The following is a 24,112-nucleotide window of genomic DNA, read 5'->3' on the forward strand; positions in this document are numbered from 1 at the left end:
TATCTTTTCTTTTGGGGGGCAAATTCAGAAAATACTAGACAAGTGTGAAGTGTGGCTAAATGGAAGAGAATAAGAACAGGAATATTAGAATGGGAGTGAATGAAGGGTCTCAGAAGCAAACACACAAAGGAAGGATTGAGGGCTTTAAGAGTGACACAGCATTTTCAGTCCTGTCAGACAAGCTTGATATGGTGCGTACACTCTTTAAAATCCAGAAGAGCTTTGAAAACGTCTCTGTGGTGTTCTCTAAGTCGACGATGTCTTTGACTCGTGCTTCTTTTCTTACTTATTTCTTTTCTTGTCTGTATGAAGACGACTCTGTATATAACAGCCCCAAACAGTGAAACAACAATGCTGCTTATCACAGATGGAGTCTCCAGCCTCTAATCTCACTGGACTTTCCCAGTCGCACTATTGGTTATTACAACTGAAGCACTGTATGTTTCTACATGCTTTGTTTCTAAGGAAACTGAGTTGCGGCTTGGCATCAGCGGGGGGTTTCCTTGGAAAATAGAGAGCATCGGAATCGTAAGACCTCAAATTGTGTTGTTTTGTAGCAGTAATCCTCTCTGTGTATAAATTCAGCTGTGACGGGAAAGTTGTGAAGCGACCTCGCTACAGTTCCCTCTTCCCCTTTCTCTCTTATTTTCTGTTGTGTCATCCTTCTGTGTGTGTGTGTGTGTGTGTGTGCAGGGGAACATACTCACCTCAGTACAAAGTAAGCAAGCAACGTGCGGGGTACAAGGAGACACACACACACAAACACACAGGCACAGCTGCAGCAATACTTGTAGACTCCTGTCAGCCCTGCCCTGCCTGACCCACTTTGGATGTTTCTGGAATAGGAGAAGGGCTTTTCCAGCCTACAAAGGAAAAACCCTTCTCGCTTGTGTTGTCATATGAAAGGCGATCAAAGCAGCGTTCTCACTCCTTTCCTATTCCTCCTTCATCAACAACATCGCTGACATCTCATCCAATAACTCAGCACAGACACTGGAGGCTGACTGATGACGCACTGCTCTGTCCTGTCAACATGTGCTTGAATAAACAGCCAGCGAGCGGGAAATCACTCATCTCAGCTGGCTTTTTAGATCACGTATAGGGTAATCTAATGTAACGTTATCTAATAATTAAGGGATCTAATCTGGCGGGAGATAATTAGAGCCACAGCAGCGAGATTATAGGCAAGTCCAAGCCACGTGTGCCCCCGGCTCGCTTACTGGGTTTGAGTGTAATAGGATTTATAACTCCCATCTAATCCCCTAAAAAATTATGGCGATCACTGGCTCCGGAATTTCTATCAAAAAGCATGGATTTAAAATTAAAGCTGATATGAAGGACGGCAAACAAAATGCTTCCACGCAGCATATCCCCCGAGGTACTGACAGATGTCAGGGAGCCACATCTGTGCGGCTTAATGATCAACTACAACAAAACAAGCTCAAATACAAAGTGCCAACTGATCATTTTCTGTACGGAGAATGCTCAGGCTTTGATACACACTGTAAGTCAATGCCAATCAATGCAGCCCATAGTGTCTGACTCACAAGATCAATATTTAAACCCAAAGGGAATACTAGACTTAGGGATTCCTTTTAATTCACCCCAACTCCCTCATTCTGACACATCTGAGAAGGAATTTGAAGCACCACAGTCTGTTTAGGCTCAGCTGTCAGAGCCCAGTGTTTTTTGTCACCTGGGAAATGACGACAAATGTGTAAGTCCGAGCACGTTAGCGCAACCTATGTGATCAGTGGTGCATTTGGGTTTTATTCGCTGGCAAAGAAACATCTTTTCAGGGTTCAATATTAAATTAAGTAAAGCAAACAAGTCATTAGTCTTCCTAAGCTTTGTGCTCTCGTGCTAACACAGTGGAAAGAAGGAAAGAAGGGAGAGAAGGAAAGGAAGTGTCTGAGAAAGAGAGAGAGAGATGAAGCAGTGAGAACAGTAACAGTGGCAGGGAGCACCCCGGCAACAACGTCGCATATCAGTCGATAGAGATTTTCCCAGTTCATGTGAGACTGAAATTAATGAGGTATTTTCCCCATTAGGGCCTTTAATCAGAACGAGTACAGAAAGAAAGGAAAGGAAAACAGTGTTTGTTATAACGAGACACTCAAAACTAAGGAGAAAACGGCCATTTTAAAGGAGCTTCCCCCTCCTTGAATTCTTACTTTGATTTTATGTGAAGTGTCCCTCATCTTCCGGGCAGACTTGTGACACAGTTCACCAACACTTGTGCTTTAGCTGTTACTGTGGATTACCGTCACTTATTTGAAATTCAAGAGGCCGTGTGTTGCTCCAGAAAATGGCCGATCCAGGTGTGATGTTGTCATTTTTTGCTTGCCAGTGAAGGCTGACTTGGCATCTACATCTCTGCACTCAGAGCAGACTGAAGCACACGCCGCCCCAATGAAAGGAAACACCAGCATACGGGCCCTTGTATTCACAGATGTGGACAGCGTCATCTGTCCACATCTGTGATCTGCGAGGGCTTCTGGATGCTGTTGACAATTTCAAATGAAAAGATAGATGCGCCACAAGCCAATTCGGAGGTGACACAAGAGGACGGACAATTAAATACACACACAGACACAGACAAAAATGGGGCAGCCACACATACACATCCCACCACATGCACACTGTGGGCAGACGCGGAAACAGCAGCCTGGAGGATAGCTGGTTATACCCTTCCATTCTCGTGCACCCTCACCCATGGCCAGATGTGTCCTCTACGGGCTATTATACGGATCCTCTTTCATCAAAGCCATTTTAATACATGTAATCACTAAGGGCTGGTGAAGCAGACACTTCATGGTGTTGTTCTGCTCCAGTATGAACAGAGAGACTCAGCAATCAAAATGGCTCTCTTTGTGGACAAGATGAAAGAGTAAACGCTGCTTCCGTGCACATAAAGAGGAAACAAATGCAGCTTGCCAAGAGGGTTCAATCTGTTGGAGTTAGAGCATGTGTGGTGCAACAGGTCTGATACCTGATGATTCTGAGAGAAACATGCAGCTGCCTTCAATCATTCACTAACAAGGGGGAAATGACCAGAGTCATTTTCTCCCTAAATGAATTACCCTCATTTCTTTTTCTAAGGGAAAACACTATTAGTGATTCCAGCAGTGAGCTAATTGTTGATATTGCTCTTTTAGCAATCCCAGGTTGCCACTTTACAGCCAAGAAATGTTCATGACGTGTTCATAATTGCACGGAATATCATTCGGAACAAGAGGGGAGGCCACTGGCTTTGGAAATTGAAGAATTATGCTAGGATGGTGGTGGGGGTGGAGGAATTATGTTTGAAAGGCGTAATCTCCATTCCAGCGATACTGACCTTTTACTTGCATAGAAATGAGTTTCATTTTGGGCTTCTTGTAATCTACTTATGTACAGCAGTTCAGCATATTCTGTATGTGCTTCATGGCGATCAGACCCCTTTTTAGAATCACAGAGGTGACAGCTACGTAAACCTGTCTAAACCATTTGGTACAACTCGTCAGGAGCCCGTCAGCTACCTGGGTCTGCATAGAAATCAGAGGAATGTTGGTTATTTTCAACCAACTCGACTACATACACAAAACATGGTGCTCTGTCTTCTCATAATCAACTTTAACTTTTTTTTTTTTTGGAGCACAAAGGTTTAACGTGGCAAATGCGTCTAATAAATAAAAAGCAAACATTATTGACTTGCCCCCTCGCTGCCCTGGCTCCAAGGTTTTTTTTTATAGTGCAGTCCTAATTAAGCGATCAACCAGTGGTTGAATGTATGCACATGTTTACACTGAATACACACTCTGAAGTTCCCAGACCTTGTCTCCGTAGTCTCCTCTTCCTGAGGCCGAAGATGCGCACTTTGGAGAAGATGTCGACCAGGTTCCCATTGCAGAGCCCCTTGTTCTTGTTGGGGCTCTTTCTCCGTCGGTTGGTGGAGGGTCGGTCTAAATGCTGCTCCCGTGCCTGTCTTTTCTGTCTGATCAGCCCACTTGCGATAGCAGCAGCCATGGCTCAAAATGTCACAACTGCTCAGGTCCAGTCTGCACTCGGAGCACGGACTATTCAAACAGCCGCCTCTCAGAGCTCGCAGCCCGGGTCACAGTCCCATGGTGGCGGCTATGTGGCTCGTTCCGTTATGTCAAATGCCAAATAAATATTTCTAAAAGCTGGCTTTCCTTTTAAAAAAAATCAAAAAAATCAAAATACTACATGATAATTAGGGGATTAAACCAGCTGTCACTATAACTCGAAAAATTCTTGAGCATGGTGGAAAAAAATTAGATCAGTTCATGCGTAATTCAGCACATCGGTGACTACAGTCTTGATTCCGAATATTTCCGAGGATTATTCATACCTGTGCTGTGATGTGTTTGTTCATTGTCTGTGAAATAATCAGCAGCATCGCCTCCTTAAATGTCCAGCACGGGCTTCCTCGTCCGCTCGGTGAAATCTCACCTGCTCTTTCTTCCTTTCACACTCCGTTTTTTCCCCCTCTCCTTTTGCCAGACGAGATTGCTTTTTTTGAAGTCAGTCTTTAGTCTGCGGTGGGGACGCCCGTGCATGTGCGCCGCCAGCAATTAAACAAACACAGGCGCCTCCTACGAAGATCACAACCCGGCTCAAGGCACAGCAGCTCGGGGCGAATCCAGCTCCCAAGTTTGCAAGAAGCAATCGGCGACAGGGACCCCGCGATGACCGAACGAGAGAAACACAGTTGGGAATACAGAGGAACGCGCAACCGAGCCAGAGTTGTTATGTGGAATTAATACCAAGTTATTTTCCAACTACCAGTCGACGTGTCGGCTAGTGTTCACAACACAAGCGACTGGGCGCGATAGGATCCAGGGAGGGAAAAACATACCCAAAGCTGATCCTGCATGTGGAGATGACGTCTGCATTGTGTGACAAGCTGCATACAAATACATTAAACTTAAACCCCCCGGCGACCAGCACACAATTCGTCCCAGTGCATGTTCACAAAAGAGCCCACTGCGAGGAAAACGAATGCATAGCGATCAGTGCGCAGTGGGAATAAGGGAAGAAAGTAACACCACAGACAAACGGCGCAATTTATTTTCCAACGCTGAAAGAAAAAAAAAAGAAATGTGGGGTGGGGGTGGACGGGGTAGCAAGTGCTTGTTTATATGCCCCAGATCAACAAACGTTTCCCATCAACAAGTCCTAACCACTCGTTAGTGCACGACTTGAAGAGGTTGCACCCCCTCCCACTTCCTCCCTCCTGACAACCGAGCCCCTGCTTGAAGAGAGAAAGTGTGTGTGTGTGGGGGGGGGGGGGGACAGACTGTCTGAAGCCGTTAGATAGTAGCATTTCAGTTTTTAACGCTTTAGTTTGGACTCTTTAGAAAGCTACATTCCCTTTACCACTACACAGTTCATGTGGAAATAAGAAAGCCAAACGCGAGGGGACAGTGTGCCATTATGAACTCCCTTTCACCTCATTATCACAGGACAGTCCATATATTTCCACATATAGTGAGTGGATTACTGCTACTCTTCTTCTTTGTTATTAATTTATTTATTTTTGCTCCATCTCATGAAACCTGTTTATGTTGTTCTAATTAAGATCGATTCAAGTCGCGCGCTCCATTTGCTGTGTGCGCCTTCAGCACCAGGGACAGCGTCTCTGATTTCTGCACCATCATGGAGGTGGGTCGCGAGTGTGGGGGTGTCATTTCTTCAGTCGGTTATCATAACCTTTACTTAAACGTCCACGAGCCACGAGACAGCGCGAATGCCTCCGGTAAATCACGAGTAAATGAGAGAGACTCCACTCCACTCACGACCCGCATGTGAATTTAAACGCTGACCGAGACGTCTCTGATCCACGCAATAAATGCCAGGGCGAGGTTGAGGCGTCTGATCCTTTTCGTTGATTTGGGGATAAATATCATCCAATTCTCAATCACAGGCACAGAAATTAAAACTCAAGAGAGCCATCTGCTGTTTGTGTCTGTAATTAAAGAGCCTGGCTCACGGGGGACTAAAGTGTTGTACTGAATAGCTCTGATGTGCGTTTACAACACACACAAACACATGCACACACACACACACATGCACACACACACACCTGTTGATATCCAGCAGATGTACACATATAAGATTGACTAAAGTGACAAAGGAACGGGAAAAATGTGTGAGGACAGATGAGCAGGTTTATAACAGCTGGATGAAAGCGCTGTTAGTGATTTAAAAAAAAAACACGAATTCCGCTTTAAAATGTTCTTTATAGATCACATAGGTTCACGAAAGACATTCAACCCGCTATGCGTGGGCTTGTGTGCTTTTTCCCCGACCCCTCATCCCACTAGATTGAGCACATATCGTGGGTGCATTAAAAGTTTATGTCCTAGGAGCCTCCTGCTGCTGCGGTGCTCTGAGAGACATGCAGTTAACGCTCCAACCAGCAGCGGACACTGTCAGCTCAACAATGGTCCCACAGCAACTTTGCAGAGCGGCACTGTCACCGTGACGGTTATGAATCGCAGAGGGCTTCTACTTAAGCTCACACATATAATGGATTTTCTTTATTCCTCTGGGTTACATCGCCTGACTGCACAAGAAATATGCATCTTCCCCTTTGAGTATATATATATATATATATATATATATATACATATAGGGAGGGTGAACTATAGCCTTTCCACTTTCAGTCTCACAGCATGGGCATAATATACATGAACAGCTTTTTCCTCAAAGCACATAAATTCACATGTGGAAGTCTAGTCAGAGACAACACTGTGCAATCCAGGGCAGCTCTGTCCTTTAAGCTAAACACAGCAGTGGTTGCAAAAAAGCATCGAAAACCCCGTCAAACAGTCGAAGAGTAAAACAAAAGCGCACTTACCTACATTTTTTTTCCGTCTGTGTGTGAATGAATGAGGGTCCATGGCAGGCCCATTCCAAAGACCTATAAGCCAAGTGTTTTCCCCGTGACTTCTAATACCCCATTTATACTGCACCTTCTAGGCTCTAACATGGTTACAGCAAACTGACAGTCTGCCCTGAGCTGTTCACAGTAATTTCTTCAGGAAGGCCCTAAAAGCTTCACTCATTCTTTAAGTTGGGTCACAGAGACAGGCAGTTAGATAAACAGATGTGGACACTTTGTCTGAGGCTGCCGGCAAACACAAGGCTAAATGTTGCCTTAGGCTGGAATCTGCAAGACATTAACTAACAACAGTTATAAAATACAAGGCACGCCAATGCCGGTTTTTGAACCTCTATTATTTGTGTGGCACTGAGCATAACACCGTGCACATCTGGCCTTTATGGAAAACCCTGGAAACCAAGATTCATTCACAAAGATTCGGCAAAGCAGAAGCTGCAATTAATGCAACCACAGCCTCATCAGGTCAAATCATTTAAATCCAATCTCCTCTGAGAAAATGAAATTATCTTAGTTAGATGTCCTGCTGCTGAGGCAAAGCAAATGGCAACCCACAGAGCTGAAGTAAACAACCCATTTGATTATTGCTGAGACTTTGCTTGAGGATAGTAGGAGGGGGCATGTTGTTTTATCACCTATCCTGATAGAAAAACCAGGCAGCAGGACTCAGCACTTCTGAGGCTCGACGATATAAAAGAACCTTAACTTTACAGAATGAAATTACATTGCATTATCAAAGACAGCAAGTTAATTCGATTTGAGAGGACTAATGATTTTTCCCAGCTCAGATTCATGTCATCCCCCCACCCCTCCATGTCTTTTTCTTCTTCCCCTCACTTTAGCTGTTTAATCAGGGAATATCATGAGTCCATCTACTGAAGTAATAAAAGCTTAGCAAGCCCAGTTATAGACTTTAAGTATCCTACAGTGCTCGTGTATGCGTCTCATTAGTTTGGATGAGTTTAATAGTCCGAGCTAATCAGAGAGCTAAGATAGACGAGTGCACATAAAGAGCCTGCATGGGGCAGCGACTGTGGAGAAATTTTATTAAGTGGTCATGAATTAAGTGCACATACTGAAACCGTGGAGATGGGAAAAGGCCAGAAAGCTCAGGGGATCGCGAGCACATGATCATGAACAGTCTTATCCAGTTTGTTATTTTTCATGCTCATTACTGAACATTTTTGCATTTGATCACTTTGAGTGAGATTCCTTTATTAGATCGTTCACTTATGACCTGAAGAAAATTATTAAAACTATGAAAACTGTCAAATTTATATAAAAACTATAGAATATTTTTAAATTAATTCCTTGTTTTATAAGCTTTATTTGACTTGAAGATGCCTTTGTGTTATCTTTGTATGTGCCGTCTTTTTCTGTCTTATTCGGAATTTCGTGAATGTTTGATCCTCTTTGGATTTTTGGTCCACGTTACTAAAGAATCCTCCTGTTGGTGAAGTCTTACTCTTGCTACTGGTTGAACACCATATGTCTAATGCCTCTAATGGTGGAACACACTAGAGAAGATTCATTGTGTTCATGGACTGTATTTTCGACCTGATGAAGGTCTGTGTGCCAAAACGTGTCGGAATTTTAGGTTAAATATAACCACGTCAATAATAATAAAGGCAATTTGCCTTGATCTGAAAAGACAGTGCTTTGGAGTTTTAGTGATAATTTTCGTTTATATGTTACTGGAAGAATACATTGATGCACAATTGACATTGATTGGCTGGAATCACTTGTTCAGTTTTTGTTTAAGTAGTGTTCTGCAACATTCAGTGGCCTTTTGTTCCTTTTGTGGTGTCTTTTCATTTAAAAAAAACAGTCCCATTTAGTGTTTTTATTGTAGTGGACACAAAGTTTTTAGTAAGTTGTAAACATTTCTGTGTTTGCTGGTACACTTGGGTTCCATTACACATTCTTTGCAGGATGCCCGGTGATTGAAAGAATACCAACAGGGAATTTCCACCATCTGTAGACAGTTTTCTAATGGTGAACTAATGAACACCAAAGTCTTTAGAAAAGCATTTTCTTCTCTGTGTATTTCCATAATGTTTCTTTGGTCCTGTGAAAGTTGCTTTTTTTCAGCTGCTCCTTCAGGGGCTGCAGCTGCAGAAGGATCCACATGTTTGATTGGGCACAGATGTTTATGCCCTTCCTGATCCAACCCTCTCTCTGTGTCTCCTCCCGGTGTCAACCAGAAGATCACTTAACAGATGTTAAGTGAACATGTTAAACACTACACTATAGCACAACTAAAATATTAAAAGTACATATGTATTGGTAAGTGTGTAAGATTTTGTCAAGAGTTGTTATGTCTTTTGTTACTGGATTGAGGGCACATGTCAGAGGCAAGATTTAGGAAAATCAGTGCATGTATAATAAAAACACAGATGATTTACAGTGTTGTACAGTGCTGTGGTTTACATCCAAAGTCTCAGTAAACATGTTAATAAATACCTCAATAGATATGTAATATATATTTTTTATTTTTTTTATTTTTCAAACTTCTAGGTTTTATTTTTGTTGTTGTTATTCTAAAATGTTGTTGTTGTTGTTTTCCCGCTGAGTTTGAGTTGAGGTTTTAATTTAATGTCAGTAAACTATAATAACATTGTGTCTATAATTTCATTACAGATTGAGATCACACAAGATTTTGTCAACATCAAGACAGAAATCCTGAGTTCACAAGCTTTTTCTTGCAACAGTGAAAAGTCACATATAGAAAGCAGTAAATAATGAATGAGTGATGTCAGTTACAGCCAATATGGCGTGATGGGAAAGCAGGGCCTAGTTGTTGCTGCCTCCTTATTGCTGAAGGAATATATGAATGAATGAATGAGCTTCCACGAGGTCAACCAAGAAGCAGTAACTGTTGCTTTACTGTGAGTGAGATCATTCACTGTGAATAAATTATACATTTAAAAAGGTGGCAGAACAACCTCAGAGAGACTGACTTCTGAATATGTGGAACAGCTCACACACTACGTCTCTGCCCACAGACCTTTAAATAGCCGCTTCATCATCTCATGCAGAGTGTTATAAAAATCACTTAAATGTGCATCACATAATTGCCCCTAGGTATACTAAATATGCCACCAGAGAATATGTATGGCCACATTACAATATGTCTCTCTGTTGCGAGTGTGATGGAGCACTGCCCTTTCTCTGGGGATGAGATTAAAGTGGGCCTGAGGTGTGGGGCCCTCCGACGGAGACATTAATGAAACACAGTGGCTTCAAACTGTTAGCTTCACTCACCAATTGTCTAAAGTCAACTAAAAAAGAGGTAGTTAACACTTATGTTGCTGAACTAGCGCAAAATAAAACAAAATAGTCTTCTTAAAGTGGAAAAAAAATGAGTAAGAAAGAGGATGGGATTGTGGGGACATAATTATTGAATGAGGGGTAATAATAATAAAATAATGGTGTTTTGCTTAAACAAAACTCCTTATTAAGTCTTCTTGGCAACTTTAGCTTTGAAATGGAAGGTCACTCAAAAATCAAATATGTCTGGAGGCTTTGCTGCCACATTTAAAGCTGAGACAGCCAATTTTTGCAAGTGAAACGAGACAAATTTTGCACTAGTGGCAGTGATCCAACTGATCTCAGTCGCCTCTTGGTTGCAGTGTTTAGTTAAAAACTCAACAAAAGCTCAAAAACAAACAGTCCAATATGATGAATAACTAATTTGGGGGTGTTTAAGGACTAATATGAGCGAGTAAACAGATGTATAAAGAGAGCGATAGATGCAAATGCAAAAGAAGATGAAAAGAGGAGAGGCCAAAAGTCAGACATGCTGGGGCAAAACAATGTCACAGTTCACCGGAGAGTCAACATACTGGTCATACACATCCTCTATTCCCGCTTCACTCTCTCTTTCTGTATCACACACACACACACACACACACACACACACACACACACACACACACACACACACACACACACACACACACACACACACACACACACACAGCTTCATCCTTTGATCCTATTTTAAGTCTGCAGCAGTGATGGAATGTGCCTTGTCAGCAGCACTGCAGAGTGAGGTTCCTTGGAGAAGCCCTGGGCAGTGTGGGAGAATATCAATTACTCTGAGCCCCTGTGGCATCGCCTGCTTCCGGATTTTAAGGCTGACACCAGGCGCACAAAAAATGTGTGCTTGCGTGTGTGCATATTTTATTGTTTTGCTTGTCAGTGAATATGCATACAGAGGTGTCTAAACCAAAGCCAAGTGAAGTGGATAGGTGTGCACATTAATATTAATCATTTCCCGACGCAGGTGAAGGACCTCTGTGTATTTCGGTGCTTCATATAATGTTAATGAGGGTGGCGCCAGGTCAGGTCAAGTTCTGTTTGTGAGTTCAAAAATAAGACATGAAGAAAATCAGGTCAGTGAGTTCTGATGTGAATGTAAAGAATATTCATTTAGTTGTGTCTGCAGCATAGTTTTCAATCAGGTAACTCACATTTTTAAGATAAAAGGCCAGCCAAGCAAAACCGTGTGTGTGTGTGTGTGTGTGTGTGTGTGTGTAAGTGCAATACACAAATGATATTGGATATGCAGATGTAAGAACAGCACAGGTCTGTCAGGATTAATGGCTACCTTTGATAACATCATCACTGCTGACACCTTTTACACATTACTGTGAACTGATTCTGCTCCCTCACTCACTCACTCTCCCTATCTCTCTCACACACACACACACACACACACACACACACACACACACACACACACACACACACACACACACACACACACACACACTACATATTTACATTTATGCTTGCCAGTCCTCTTGAAAGAACAAGCCAAAATCAATTAGCATGAAAGAGGAAGCGGCTGATCGACAGCCCCATCGAGGTCGATGTTTAAGAAGATGTGCATGTCTGCTTTCCACGTGCACACGCTCACCATGCCTGTATGGTGCATACTTTGATAACGTGTATTATTGTGTCATGGATTTTCTCCTTGGGTTTTTGGCAGCTAGTCACAGCCAGATATAATCTGACACACAATTCCAATAAAATGGCAAACTGCTGTTTTCAAATTTGTGTTTTTGCATTTATTAATTAAATCACCTATACCATGTCACAATCCCACAGGCCATTTGGACACTAGGTGTCTCTGTTTTGTTTCTGGTTGTGCTTTCTCCTGCAGATGTAAGTGATCAGCTGGATGAACTACATCAGATTCCTTCTTTCAGACTTTCTTTCCTTTGCTTTGCATGTGCACTCCTACCCATCCACAAGTGTCTCACTCTACCGACTGTGCTGACAAATAGCTCTTCTATAAGTCTATTATGTATTTGTAAATATATTTCTGCTTTGAGGCGGGCTGTGACAAATGCGTACTCATCCAGGATCAAAACCCAGGACATGTTGCACTTGAAGTGAGAATCAGCCCACACCTTGTGACAGGTTTTCAGATGGGATGTGACAATTATCGTAATTACAGAGCATTAAAAGGCACCAATTCACGGCTCCAGCTTCACATTTATCTCACGGACAATGAAGTGATAAGCAGTAGTCTCGACATGAAAAAGGCTGATTAGCTAAGATTCTCAAACATTTTGTAGTGCAGCATCATTAGAGCTGAAGATGTGATTTCAACAATAGCTACAAATTCTCCAATACCATAAAATATAACAACAGTGCAACAAGAGCTGTACCAGCCCACCGTCATCCCAGACAGCAGGTGATCTGATTCTGTAATGTCTGCTCTGTATTCACTGTACTCGGGAAAAAATGCACAACCTTGCTTGTGCTGTATATAAATTATAAAAATATCCATTACTACAACATGACAAATGTACTGTTGGTAATGAATGACTTGGAGCCATAACCATAAAAATGATGGCTCTATAAAATATTCTGTCAAATAGATGTGTTTCACATTGCACTCCTTTTAATGTTTCCTCTTTGAGGTCTATTAAGGTGTGCTCATATAATATGGACCATAGATCTTTAATAACTAAGTATGAATAGGACCTCGGTCACCTCTGATTGAGAAGACTAATAAAGCTTTCCACAAGAGACAATGAAATACTGATGATGTCTGTAATGACCAGAATTATGGCGCTAACTTTCATTAGCTGGTGCTGCACTTTGACTGGTGTGACCCTCTTGGCTCTGAGGAAAAAGGAAGACAAAAACACAGATGATGTCCTGCCACTGCAGAAGTGATGTGTGTTTGACTGTGAGCTAATGCAAGTGACAAGGGGACTAGTCTGAAGTGATGAGGTTAATACCGAAGTATGACAGCAGTAATTAACCAGGAGACATTACGGCACACTCAGACGCCCATTAACTGTCATAGATCAAGTGTTACCACAACTATGAATACATCAAAAATTTCACAGCTAATATATACTCAGATAGTAAGGTTTATATTCAAATAGGTGCAATATGCCACTGGACACACTCAGTTTCAGCTGTAGATGTCGAAAAAACACAAAATAACAACAAAATATGGAAAAGCATCTTCATCAAATGAATATGGAAAACATTTTAAAGTACATTCGACTACATTTTTTCAGATTACTTTAAAAATAAAAATACACCAAAACAATCCACAGGTTTGATTATAGGCCCAAGAAATGTCCTCGGGTGCTCACATTAGTTTTCAGCAACACTTGGCGAGAAGCCATTGTCAACAAAGTGATAAGCCAAATTAGGTAAGACATTTCTTTGATTGGAAGAATACACTTAATGCAGAATCGACTGAACAACATGTGTTAACGGGGTGCTCTGTGAAAGCTGAGGCTGATCTATTATGAAGTAATCTAAATCACATGTGCCCTTTAAAGAGAATCTGGTTTTGAAGCTGTAACTGGCATACTGCAGGGGTGTCTACTTATTTTACTCGAGCTATGTCTTCTAGCACATAGAATATAACATATGGACACGTTAACAAGGTTAAATCTTCATCAGAGGGGGTCTTAAAAAACACCTCCACTTCTCCTGAGTACAATTTTTTTTTAAAGTACTTGGCAGACAGCTTGTTCCAAGAATATTAGAGAAGTTGCTGGACTCGGTGGATTTAGTGTGACTCAATGATGTTGAGATCACAGCTCTGTGTGGGCCATACCATCTGTTACAGGACTCATAGTTTTGTTCTTTATGAATCTGGCAGTGTGTCCGTCTTTTTTCTTGCTAAAGGACGAATTGGTGATGGTGCTGACACCTGCTCAGTGGCTCTGCATGTTTAATAGGATTTCTTCATAAGACAAGTCACCTAAAAGTTACTTATAGTGCCGTGCACACATTTGGAAGGAGAATTTTCTTGCACAGAAATCTGTGGTTCAGATTTGCAATATTTTGTTAGTTGTGCATGCAAACATGAAGCTCTTTTATCTTTTTATCTTTATATTTTAAACAAAAAGAAGTATCATAGGTAGAGTTTAGGTTATGTGTGCAATAAACTGGCATTTCCCAGCCTGCCATATTAATTCATTTACAGGAAACAACAGCAACAGCACTAAAATATTGTGACTCCACTGTAACAAGGTTTCAGGGGATGTAGGACCTCATCCACCAAATGAGCAACTTATTATGTTGCTCACAGTATAAATTATCGACTATATTCCTATTTAGATGTTTACTTTTTGACTTGACACATTATAGCACATTGATAGTTTAACTGTCAAGATAATGTGGACTCTTTTCTCTTTACTGTCTTTATAATACTTTTACTTCTTTGAAATTGCTTTACTAGATTTTAGCCACTAGAGAGCAGTGCAGAGCTCAGCAGGACCCTGCTGCAGGATTAGAGTAATGACCAAGGAGAGGAGCTGCTCTGCACAGAGCATATGTGCTTCCACTCTAAAAAGTTCACGTTCTTTCCCTAAAACTACATTTCTGTGCACTGTGATGTCTTTTATAATGACAATAAATAATTCAAATGGAAGCCCATCGACTTTAATTTGCATGCAGCAACGTGTATCGTAAAAATAAAATAATTTTTTAAAAAAGATTCTAGTGAATTAAATATAAGCTCCTTTTCTGGGAAACTAACAGTGTGTCATGTCGGTACATTGTCCTGAATGTAAGCACTATATTTAGATTCTAAATGTTCCAGTGCACTTAGGCAACCATCTGTCAGAAGATTTACTGGACTGGATCGAAAGTGAAGCGTTTCACTGAAGAACAAAGAAGCTGTATTCTTAAGACAACCAAGATGCCCTCAAGTGGCCAAAACGGGCAACATCGCAAATGCTGTGCGGACATGTGAGTCTTGATGATGATAGCCCACTGTGTCTCATCACTTTATCGAAATCATCTCTGTGTCAGTCAATACTCATAAAAGATCTGACAACATGATGTAAACAGCAGTGATCTCAGTGCAGAGTTATGACCTAACAAGAGGAAGTGAGCAGTAACTAATATTAGAGTCAGTAGTGATAAACCAAAAGCTGATAGTGGGTTTCTGGGTGCTGTAAAACACTTATCGATCATCTTTTGGCAACAGGTATTTACTATATATGAATTCATATTTCACATTAATTGTCAACATCCACGTCAGATGAGACGAGGAAACAGCATGAAGACAACAACTGAAATGAAGAAAAAGACAAAAAAACAAAAAAACAAACTGGAAAAGGCATTAATTTTCATTTTGTTACACAATAGAGGCACACCGGGCACACTATGATATATGGATTTGCCTTAGGGCGCATAGCTTCCAATAGCATTTAGTGGTGCAGTGATGTCAGGTCACACTACACACTAACAGAGGAAGACACTGTTGATGTGAACAGTGGAGCACAGCCAGACGAGCGCTCTCGATATGGTGCAGAAAGCAGACATTAGCCTTTACCAGACAATCGCTGGCTCTCAGAATACAGCATGTCACCACAAGTCACCGTTTAACCAACCAGACAAAGGAAAATCCACATCAGAGTTACAAAGACCCTCTTAGAGCTCGTGCTTATGTTAGCTTGAGGTGTCACGGGTTAAAGGTCGAGGCAGAGAGACAAGTTCCACGTGTGAGTAAACACGATATAATGAAGTAACGAAAAAATAAATGAAAAATACAGAAAACCATTCTGCAAGCACAAAAGACAGAACAATGCCAAAATCAAAGTCTAAACAACACGATTTATGTTTATGCCCAAAAGCCCTAATTAATATATATGCAAATGGAGATAATGAAATAATAATTATAGAGATGAAAGCATTATTACCTTTAATCTATTTTTTTAAATTGTGTCAATCTGTGAGATATAAAAGAATAAAAAGAAAAGATTAAAAAAACCCTCTCAAACAGAGTGTTTCATTTGCATGTCTGCTGTTAGGGCCTAATGAAAAGTGACACATTTGTAATTACAGTGGACTATAATTAGGCGGTGTGTAAGTGAGATGCAAGAACCCAAGTCTTTATGCCTGGGCTACGAATGGGGGGAGGGGGCATTTAAATCATCTGAAATACATAAGAGAAAAATGACTTAAAGTTGATGCAAGAGTTTAATTTTCTTTCCACATGAAACAGACCGTTGAGGTGGGACTTGATTACAGAGCTCGAAAATTGGCAGGACTGAGCCTGCAATGTGGACAGCGATGTTGGCCTTCGTTGTACTGCTGAAGCTCACTCACCTCCTCCATCACGCCTACTTACAGAGGAGGAGGAGGAGGACGGCGAAGAGGAGGGACATGTTTTTATCCTGGCCCTCAGGATATTGAAGATTGAGGCTTTAGTAAAAAGACAGAGCTGTCGATGATGCTGATGATGCTGTTGCAGACGCACACACCTGTGACCTCCTTCTGCTGCTGCAGCCCTGTAAAGTCAACTGACATTCCCGGCAGTGTTTGTTTGACTATCAAACATGACCACACAGCGCTGGATCCCTGAAAGACAGCTGTGGACATAACGACTGCTAATCATATTTTACTAAAATGTGACAAAACACATGCTGCTTGCTTATAAGTGAGCACCAGTGTGACAGAGGTATAGTTAGAATAGCAGCTCAGAAAGTGACATTTCACCCCCCGGTCAAAAATCATCACGCTTCAACGTTACAGATGCTTTCTTACACAACAACAAGTACTTTATACTAAAGCAACACTTTACTTTTCTTCTGGTTCATCCTGTCTTTAAGAACTAGGTGAGGTAATGCGAGAATCAATTGCTCTGTTTCTTGATAATCTAAAAAAATGTTTGCTGGAGTAAATAGATGGTGGAAAAGTGAGCAGAGGTGTAAGGGATGATTTCAGTGAACTTTTTAAAAAGAAGAATTGAGTTTCTCACATCCACCCACATTTTCCTTCCCCCCACTTGCCCAGCAGCTGGACTTTGGTTGTCAAAGTTTGGGATCACATGCAAATTTCCTTCTTTACCAAACACATTTTCAGAAAACTCACAAACAATTTTATCCATTTCACAAACAATTAAAATAATCAGATGAATGTTAAGGGATACATTTTTGCATAGATGCCTGTTATCAGCCGTCTCCTGATATGGTTGTACTGATATGGTTCACGTCTGAAAGTCATTGTACTATTGATGGAGAAAAAAGGAGAGCATGGCATTCTTTAGGTCAGTTTAGTATCAGCAGAAGTTGGGCAATTGTTTGCCTTTTTGTTTACAGGCTCAAAATGGCCAGAAAGAAAGATCTTTCTTTAGAAAACTGTCAATCTATTGTTGCACTTAAAAAGGAAGGATATTTGATGTAAGAATTTGGAAACTTAAAATCTCTTACCATGCTTTCAGCTACTCCCTTCAGAGAGCAGCACAAACTGGCTCTAACACAGACAGAAAAAGGAGTGGGAGGCCCCGATGCACAACGGTGCAAAACACAAATATCTGAGAGTGTGTAGCTTAAGACAAAGATGCCTCACAGGTCATTCACTGGTAGCGTGCACTAAACAGCACCCATCAAACACCAACAGTGTTAGCATCAAGAAGAGGCAACTATAGGATGCTAGACTTCATGGTAGAATTGTTGACAAAAAGACATGTTTCAAACTGTCCAGTAAAAATAAAAGACTGAGACGAGCACAAGAGTCCAGACATTCGACACTGGAAGACTGGAAGAAGGGGTTGTGGGTATATGAGTCCAAGAAGAACATTTGATGCAAGAACAGTGTTTAATACCGTCCGCCAAGCATATTGGAGGCAGCGTGAATGTCTAGGAGTGCTTTGGAGGAAAAAAGGGGGTAAAAAGGAAAGCTTGAGGAAAGAAAGGTATCATAAGACTTTGCAACACCATGCCATACCCTGTGGACTAGCATTGACCGATATAATTCCTTGACCCAAACCACGCCTCCAAAAGGTGTCAGCAATATCAAAAGAATAAGCAGTCAGTCAGAATTATGACTGTAACGGAGATATTCCAGGAAGCGATTTAATTCCAGGAAGTATGGAGTAAAATCTCATCCCATCCATCCATCCATCCATCCATCCATCTTCAGTCCGCTTTATCCGAGGCCGGGTCGCGGGGGCAGCAGCCTAAGCAAAGAGGCCCAGACCTCCCTCTCCCCAGCCACCTCCTCCAGCTTATCCGGGGGAATACCAAGGCGTTCCCAGGCCAGCCGAGAGATATAATCTCTCCAGCGTGTCCTGGGTCTGCCCCGGGGCCTCCTCCCGGTGGGACATGCCTGGAACACCTCACCCAGGAGGCGCCCAGGGGGCATCCTTGTCAGATGCCCGAACCACCTCAGCTGGCTCCTTTCGATGTGGAGCAGCAGCTGCTCTACTCTGAGCCCCTCCCGGATGGCCGAACTTCTCACCCTATCTCTACGGGAGAGGCCAGCCACCCTTCGGAGGAAGCTCATTTCTGCCGCTTGTATCCGCGATCTCGTTCTTTCGGTCACTACCCACAGCTCGTGGCCATAGGTGAGGGTAGGGACGTAGATCGACCGGTAAATTGAGAGCTTCGCTTTTACACTCAGCTCCCTCTTCACCACGACGGACCGGTGCAGCATCTGCATTACTGCAGCTGCAGCCCCAATCCGTCTGTCGATATCCGGCTCCCTTCTCCCATCACTCGCGAACAAGACCCCGAGATACTTGAACTCCTCCACTTGGGGCAGGAACTCATCCCCGACCTGGAGTGGGCACTCCACCCTTTTCCGGCTGAGAACCATGGCCTCAGATTTGGAGGTGCTGATCCTCATTCCCGCTGCTTCACACTCGGCTGCAAACCGTTCCAGTGCGAGCTGGAGGCCCTCACCCGATGAAGCCAACAGAACCACATCATCCGCAAAAATCAGAGATGAGATTCTGAGGCCACCAAAGCGAAAGCCCTCCGCCACTTGGCTGCGCCTCGAAATCCTGTCCATAAAAATTATGAACAGAACCGGAGACAAAGGGCAGCCCTGGCGGAGCCCATCACCCACTGGGAACGAGTCCGACTTATTGCCGGCAATGCGAACCAAGCTCTTGCAACGGTTGTATAGGGATCGAATGGCCCGTAGCAATGGGCCAGACACCCCATACTCCCGCAACACCTCCCACAGGACACCCCGAGGGACACGGTCGAATGCCTTCTCCAAGTCCACAAAACACATGTAGACTGGTTGGGCAAACTCCCATGCACCCTCAAGTATCCTCGAGAGGATAAAGAGCTGGTCCAGTGTTCCGCGACCAGGACGAAAACCACATTGTTCCTCCTGTATCCGAGGTTCGACTAGCGGACGAACTCTCCTTTCCAGCACCCTGGCATAGACTTTCCCAGGGAGGCTGAGGAGTTTGATCCCCCTGTAGTTGGAACACACCCTCCGGTCCCCCTTCTTAAAGATGGAGACCACCACCCCGGTCTGCCAGTCCACAGGTACTGCCCCTGATCTCCACGCAACATTGCAGAGGCGTGTCAACCAGGACAGCCCTACAACGTCCAGAGCCTTCAGGAACTCGGGGCGGACCTCATCAACACCAGGGGAGTTGTTTAACTGCCTCAGTGACCTCGCCCCCGGAAATTGGCGGGTCATTCCCCTCATCCCCAGACTCTGCTTCCTCCTCAGAAGACGTGTCAGTGGGATTAAGGAGGTCCTCGAAGTATTCCTTCCACCGCCTGACAATTTTCTCAGTCGACGTCAGCAGCGCTCCGCCAGCACTATATACAGTGCAGGTAGAGCACCGCTTTCCCCTCCTGAGACGCCTGACGGTTTGCCAGAATCTCTTCGAGGCAGTCCGAAAGTCTTTTTCCATGGCCTCTCCGAACTCCTCCCACACCCGAGTTTTTGCTTCAGCCACTGCCCGAGCCGCATTCCGCTTGGCCTGTCGATACCTGTCGGCTGCCTCCGGAGTCCCACAGGCTAACCAAGCCCGATAGGACTCCTTCTTCAGCCTGGTGGCTCCCTTCACCTCTGGTGTCCACCATTTGGTTCGGGGATTACCACCACGGCAGGCACCAACCACCTTGCGGCCGCAGCTCAATGCAGCAGCTTCGGCAATGGAGACGCTGAACATGGTCCATTCGGACTCAATGTCCCCAGTCTCCCTCGGAATGCTGTTGAAGCTCTGCCGGAGGTGTGCGTTGAAGATCTCGCGGACTGGGGCCTCTGCTAGACGTTCCCAGCACACCCTCACTACGCGTTTAGGTGCACCAGGTCTGTCCAGCGTCCTCCCCCGCCACCTGATCCAACTCACCACCAGGTGGTGATCAGTTGACTCTATGAAGGCTGGGTACTTCGAACTGCCACTCGGCACATAAGCGCAGATGACAGTCAGGACCCGTTCCCCGACCCTAAGGCGCAGGGAACAAACCCTCTCGTCCACCGGGAAAAACCCCAACGTACCGGCAGCAAGCCAAGGGGATATTAGAATACCCACCCCAGCCCGCCGCCTCTCACCAGGGGCAACTCCAGACTGAGACAGAGTCCAGCCCCTCTCCAGGAGACTGGTTCCAGAGCCCAAGCCATGCGTAGAGGTGAGCCCGACTATATCTAGCCGGTACCTCTCAACCTCACGCACTAACTCAGGCTCCTTCCCCACCAGAGAGGTGACATTCCATGTCCCTATTGCCAGTCTTGGCAGCCGGGGGTCAGTCCGCCAGGGCCTCCGCTTCTGGCCGCCACCCGGCACACAATGCACCCGACCCCTATGGCGCCTCCTGCGGGTGGTGGGCCTGCGGGAGGATGGGCCTATGTCTCCTCTTCGGGCTGTGCCCGGCCGGGCCCCATGGACTAAGGCCTGGCCACCAGACGCTCGCCCTCGGGCACCCTCCCCGGGCCTGGCTCCAGGGCGGGGCCCCGGTAACCCTATCCCGGGCAGGGTAAACTGTTCCCTCGATATTCTTTTCATAAGGGTCTTCTGAATCGCTCTTTGTCTGGTCCCTCACCCAGGACCAATTTGCCATGGGAGACCCTACCAGGGGGCAAAAGCCCCCAGACAACACTCATCTCATTACTTTGAAAAATTGACAGCTAGAAGTCTTGATAGCTAGAAGTGTCTACTGGGGCTGTAACATGGGAAAGCAGATTCATCAATTAAAATCAGCATTTCTAACTCTGTTAATGATGAAAATATGATGTTTTTAAGGTTAAAGTGATGTCTAAGCCAAAAGGATGAGCGGTAGCAAATGGATGGATGGATGGATGATGTCTAAGCCAAACATTGTGTTAAAACTGCACTGCAGACTCACTGTCATCAAAGCAATGCATCGTTTCGGTTGATGTAAAGCATGCAGCAGGTGACTCTGACAAAGCTGCATCCATTTCCCAAGGGCTGCATGTTTTCTGTTAAAACCTTGTTTCAGTGTTTTTCCAGCCAATAGAGGAGATGACCTTTCGACACGGCTCTAAAAATAGCACCACTCTGAAATAAAGGGGCGCTCCCAGGATAAGTAAGACGCTTGTGAAGTGCAAACACATAAGCTGATGTCTGCCCTCATGAAAGCTGATACACACATGCTGCCCTTATTAACACATGAACATCGCCATTGCCCTCTTCATCAGCCTCCCTGATGCCTGGTCAATTTCTGCTTATGGAAATACGCTCCTTTGCTTTGGACAAGCTTGAAATGGACTGGTTAAACCCATTTTCTTTATAGAGTCTTGTTTGTTCAAAGGCTAAAAGCAAGCAGTGTTTTAGTAATGCTTTGGGTTCTGGGAAGAACAGTGAATTTTTATTCCTTTCGCTTTTTATATGCTAATTCTTTCTGCTCATTTACAAAGAAGAGTAACTAGAAAGAAAACACCTGAGAGTTGCTTGTATATCCAGCCCTAAAGCAGTGGATATCATTCGTGTCAGTGAGCTAGTATGGGCCTCTGAGACTGAAAGCCAAAAAACTGCAGTTCCTTGCATGGCCACTTGAACGTCCCCATTGACTCCCATGTTTAAAGCTAAAGACAGTAAGCTAAGTTAAAGACAGAGAAAATTAATTATAAATAATAAAAGGCTAAAAGTAAGGAATCAAAAAGCCAGATGAAAGACCAGAAAAAACACAGACAATGAAAGTCTATCAAAGATGATAAAACAAGTACACATAAAAGCAAGTCTAACAAAATAAGTTTTAAGGAACAATTTAAAAGAGGCTACTGATTCTGTAAGCCTCATCTTCCCCTAAAAAAATTGTAATTAAAGCTTAAAAGTATGCATTTTCAGAAAGCTTCGACTTGACTGGTAGCTTTGCCGCTAGCTGTCTGTAAGCCTTAAACTTCAGTTAACCGGTGAGATGGCAAGTAAGAGTTGCTGCCTTTCGATCAATTATCCAACGGATAACAAAGGTTCCTGGGTGGTTAACTGTGCTAGCAGTCCGTCCAATAGTCCAGTTTTAAGAAGTTAAATTCTCATATTTTAGCAACCAGGAGAGACACTTTATACAGTTTATGGATGGACCTTGCTAACCAAGCATGTTAGCATTAGTTATGACTTTACTAACCACCCTTCGGCCTAAATATGGATACAAAACCAAACAAAAACTGGGATGGTAATGGTAAAAATGTGAAAATCAATGCATAAACAGAAGACTTCACAGAACAATGGGTCACATTACAGTGGCTTAATCCATCATTTGTAGTTTAAACAAACAAAAACCTAGGTCTCCTGAGTAACACTAGCATCAGTTTCCCCCGATTCACCTGCTGATTCCCAGAAGAGTTCAGCTTCCTGCTTTCTATGCTGGTCGCTCTCCCTCTGTGTTTGCACAGGCCCTCAAACGTACAGCTACATAGGCGCATTACAAAGGATTCGTAAGAAAACTAAAACGGAGTCTGCCGATCAAACACCGTTGCTAAGTAACGTACAAGAAGCTCCCAAAAGTGCACTCAGTAAGTTCAGTAAGTTGTCACAAGCCTACACACGGTGCACAGGTAAACATACTGAGTCAAGTGTACACATTTCCCTGCCACAGTGTGCTTCAAACCAGCACAAGTAGGATGCAGTAAACATCCTTAGGCACTTCTAATGATATTTTTTGTAGTTTTGATATCATACTGCCTGTTGAATTATACTGAGTAAATATGAATATATTAAAAAAAAAGAGTGCAAAGTATGAGAATGGGCTTAGAGAGAGTAAGAGAATTACACTGTGCAGCAGCAGCAGAAAATCCAGGCTGTGTAATTTATGGTTGCCTATACTCATAAAACATGAATCCTGTCCATGAAGTGCTGAATCATTTGGCGTGCGCACCCACTGCTCCACTTCCCGCTCCCACATATATGCATGTGTGTACACAAGCAAAAATGCACAGCAGGGACGCGTGCAGAGTCCACCCCCAAACCAACTTCATCTCTCATTCACACACTTCAACATGCTGCTTAACATGAATCCAAATCACCGTCAGTCTAAACTGCTCGAAACAGATTAAACTAGAATGAACACACACCGGGACAAAATACAAACACAAGCAAGTTTTGTCTGTTGGATTCCCTCCGCTAGCCCCAACCCTGCAGCACACACAGCCCACCCGCCCACTCCTTCCTCCCACTGCACTTGATGTTCAACCCAGAGCATTGCTAATAAAATATATTTTATTATAAGCCCCTTTCCTGTAGCTCAAGCAAGAGGTTGACTGAGTTAAGCCGTCCGGCACACTCAGCCCAACCATTAGCATGACTTCATCTGGATGCATCAACGTGGTGGAGCATTAGCTGATTAAATGCCACCCTACAATTGTTAAATGGATTGGAGAAACAATGCTCATCATCTGGTAGAGCCACATGTTCCTGTGTTAGTGGGGCATTTGTAAATAAATTACATTTGGATCTGAAACACAGGGCGCCTTTAATAACTGCTGTTGGATTTCACCTAGCTG

General features: G+C 43.6%; 1 protein-coding gene across 3 annotated transcripts in view; it reads right to left on the reverse strand.

The window, feature by feature from the left end:
* Positions 1-24,112, reverse strand: part of fgf14 (fibroblast growth factor 14) — a 109,950-nt gene that overhangs the window by 38,741 nt on the left and 47,097 nt on the right. The window contains exon 1 of one of the 3 annotated variants that reach the window (XM_040005392.1): positions 3,816-9,383. The exons of the other annotated variants lie outside the window; for them this stretch is intronic. Coding sequence (XP_039861326.1) covers positions 3,816-4,008 — 193 coding nt within the window. The 5' untranslated portion in view covers positions 4,009-9,383. Of the gene's footprint in view, positions 1-3,815; positions 9,384-24,112 lie in introns of those variants that run through there. 3 annotated transcript variants of the gene reach the window in all.

The sequence above is a fragment of the Simochromis diagramma genome, unplaced genomic scaffold, assembly GCF_900408965.1.
Source record: "Simochromis diagramma unplaced genomic scaffold, fSimDia1.1 OVJJ01000501.1, whole genome shotgun sequence".
Classification (NCBI taxonomy): Eukaryota; Metazoa; Chordata; class Actinopteri; order Cichliformes; family Cichlidae; genus Simochromis; species Simochromis diagramma.